The sequence below is a fragment of the Chlamydomonas reinhardtii genome, chromosome 6 (genome assembly GCF_000002595.2).
Source record: "Chlamydomonas reinhardtii strain CC-503 cw92 mt+ chromosome 6, whole genome shotgun sequence".
Taxonomy (NCBI): Eukaryota; Viridiplantae; Chlorophyta; class Chlorophyceae; order Chlamydomonadales; family Chlamydomonadaceae; genus Chlamydomonas; species Chlamydomonas reinhardtii.
Genome location: NC_057009.1, coordinates 273,705 through 276,861, shown reverse-complemented (window position 1 = coordinate 276,861; position 3,157 = coordinate 273,705). Strand labels below are relative to the sequence as shown.

The window sequence follows — 3,157 nt, the reverse complement described above, 5'->3', positions numbered from 1 at the left end:
AAGACATTGCTTTCGCTTCCGCGGCACGAGGCTGTGCGCCGCGCGTTCCACAGCGCTTTCCTGCACCACGCGTGCCTGGCAGGCATGGACATGGGCATTGTGAACGCGGCCCAGGTGAAGGAGGACGAGTACAGCAAGATCGACAAGGAGCTGCTGGAGTTCGTGGAGGACGTGCTGCTCAACAGGTGCGCCCGGCGGGGGGGGGCTGTGGGGCCGGGGGACGGGCGGGGCGGGACTGAATGGAGGCGATGTGCGGGTCAGGCTATTTCAGGGAAAACTACACAAGTGGGATACGGTATCTTATGGTCTCACCACTTGCTGGCGGCGGTCTGGTTGGATAGTCCTGTCACATCTCCTAAAGCAGCCAGAATGGTGGTACCGGTATAGCATACGTTCTGCTGAATGAAGTTTAGTCCAGCTATGAGGATTTGCATGGCGTTGCGCGTGCAGGTGCGAGAACGCCACTGAGCGCATGCTGGAGTTCGCCGCTACCCTCGACCCCAAGAGCAAGCCCACCGCCGTGGTCAAGATTGCGTCGGCGCCTGCTGGACCCAAGATCACTCCCCGCCTCAACCCCATCCCGGCGGGCAAGGACCAGCTGGCGCCGGACGCCAAGCCGGCGCCGGTGCCCAAGTACAAGGCGTGGAAGGACGGCGTGAAGCCGACTGCCGCGTTTGTGCCGCTGGACAAGCTGATGCGTGAGCGCATCATCTTCATTGACGGCGCCATGGGCACCCAGATCCAGAAGTTCACGCTGGAGGAGGAGGATTTCCGCGGCGAGCGCTACGCCAAGCACAGCCACGAGCTCAAGGGCAACAACGACTTGCTGGTGATCACGCGGCCCGATGTGATTGGCAAGATCCACACGGCGTACCTGGAGGCTGGCGCGGACATCATTGAGACCAACACCTTCAACGGCACGTGGATCAGCCAGTCCGACTACGAGCTGCAGGCCGACGTGAGTTGGGGGCTTGCTGCGGGCGCAGGGGGACGAGGGGCGAGGCCCGTCAGTGGCGGGGCGGGAGGAGGGCCAGGGTTAAAGCCCAATAGTTCATAGTCGGCTTGAATTGCGTGCAGATAGCTGCAGCTCCATAAGGGGCCAGCGAGTCGGTCTGTGATACGGTGCTAGGTTTGTTTTATGGCTGAGACGTTGTTAGCTAGCCCACGGTTGGGGTGGTGTTACGACCCCTGTGCCTTATTGCATACTCACCCGAATGTTTTGTTTCCGCTGCTTTTCACTGACCCTTACAGGAGGAGGTGGCTCTGATCAACCGCACGGCCGCGCAGCTGGCGAAGAAGTGTGTGGCCGACTTCCTGGCTAAGAACCCCGGCAGCGGCCCGCGCTTTGTGGCCGGCGCCATCGGCCCCACCAACAAGACGCTGAGCGTGTCGCCTAGCGTCGAGAACCCTGCATTCCGCGGCATCACCTATGACGAGGTGGTGGACGCCTACTATAAGCAGGCGGAGGCGCTGGTGGAGGGCGGCGTGGACATGTTCCTGGTGGAGACCATCTTCGACACGCTGAACGCCAAGGCCGCCATGTACGCACTGGAGAAGTTCTTCTCCGACAAGGGCATGCGGCTGCCGGTGTTTGTGAGTGGCACCATCGTGGACAACAGCGGCCGCACGCTGAGCGGCCAGACCAACGAGGCGTTCTGGAACAGCATCCGCCACGCCAAGCCCATGGCAGTGGGCCTGAACTGCGCGCTGGGCGCCAAGGACATGCTCAAGTACGTGGCCAACCTGGCCGCCTGCGCCGACTGCTACGTGTTCTGCTACCCCAACGCCGGCCTGCCCAACGCCATGGGCGGCTACGACCAGAAGGGCGATGAGATGGCGGAGGAGATTCGGCCCTTCTGCGAGGGCAACCTGGTGAATGCCATTGGCGGCTGCTGCGGCACTGGGCCGGAGCACATTGCCGCCATCAAGAAGATGGCGTCCGCCTACAAGCCGCGCAAGCCTGTGACCGTACCGCCGCTGATGCGCCTGAGCGGCCTGGAGCCGCTGAACTACACGCCCGACGCCTCCAACATGCGCCGCACCTTCCTTAACATTGGCGAGCGCTGCAACGTGGCGGGCAGCATCCTGTTCAAGAAGGCCATTGTCAACAACGACTTCGACACCGCCGTGGCCATCGCGCTGAAGCAGGTGCAGCAGGGCGCGGACGTGCTGGACATTAACATGGACGACGGCCTGATTGAGGGCGTGGGCGCCATGACCCGCTTCGTCAACCTGCTGGTCAGCGACCCCGAGATCAGCCGCGTGCCGTTCATGATTGACAGCAGCAAGTTCCACATTGTGGAGGCCGGCCTGAAGTGCAGCCAGGGCAAGTGCATTGTGAACAGCATCAGTCTGAAGGAGGGCGAGGCGGCGTTCAGGCACCAGGCGGAGGTGGTCAGGCGCCACGGCGCCGCGGTGGTGGTGATGGCGTTCGATGAGCAGGGCCAGGCGGCGAGCTATGAGGAGAAGATTCGCATCTGTAGCCGCGCTTACCGCATCCTGGTGGAGGAGGTGGGCTTTGACCCTCAGGACATCATCTTCGACCCCAACATCCTGACCATCGGCACCGGCCTGCCGGAGCACAACAACTATGCCGTCGACTTCATCCGCGCTACCCGCGAGATTAAGCGGCTGTGCCCCGGCTCCAAGGTCAGCGGCGGCGTGAGCAACATTGCTTTCAGCTTCCGCGGCAACGAGGCTGTGCGCCGCGCGTTCCACAGCGCTTTCCTGCACCACGCGTGCCTGGCAGGCATGGACATGGGCATTGTGAACGCGGCCCAGGTGAAGGAGGACGAGTACAGCAAGATCGACAAGGAGCTGCTGGAGTTCGTGGAGGACGTGCTGCTCAACAGGTGCGCCCGGCGGGGGGGGGCTGTGGGGCCGGGGGACGGGCGGGGCGGGACTGAATGGAGGCGATGTGCGGGTCAGGCTATTTCAGGGAAAACTACACAAGTGGGATACGGTATCTTATGGTCTCACCACTTGCTGGCGGCGGTCTGGTTGGATAGTCCTGTCACATCTCCTAAAGCAGCCAGAATGGTGGTACCGGTATAGCATACGTTCTGCTGAATGAAGTTTAGTCCAGCTATGAGGATTTGCATGGCGTTGCGCGTGCAGGTGCGAGAACGCCACTGAGCGCATGCTGGAGTTCGCCGCT

The 3,157-nt window shown here is 62.3% G+C and overlaps 1 protein-coding gene across 1 annotated transcript in view; it reads left to right on the top strand.

The window, feature by feature from the left end:
• The window catches only part of CHLRE_06g250902v5 (uncharacterized protein), a 12,382-nt gene that overhangs the window by 5,543 nt on the left and 3,682 nt on the right, over positions 1-3,157 (top strand). Inside the window, exons 8-11 of the mRNA XM_043062602.1 lie at positions 83-185; positions 451-958; positions 1,252-2,852; positions 3,118-3,151. Coding sequence (XP_042923308.1) covers positions 83-185; positions 451-958; positions 1,252-2,852; positions 3,118-3,151 — 2,246 coding nt within the window. The remainder of the gene's footprint in view (positions 1-82; positions 186-450; positions 959-1,251; positions 2,853-3,117; positions 3,152-3,157) is intronic.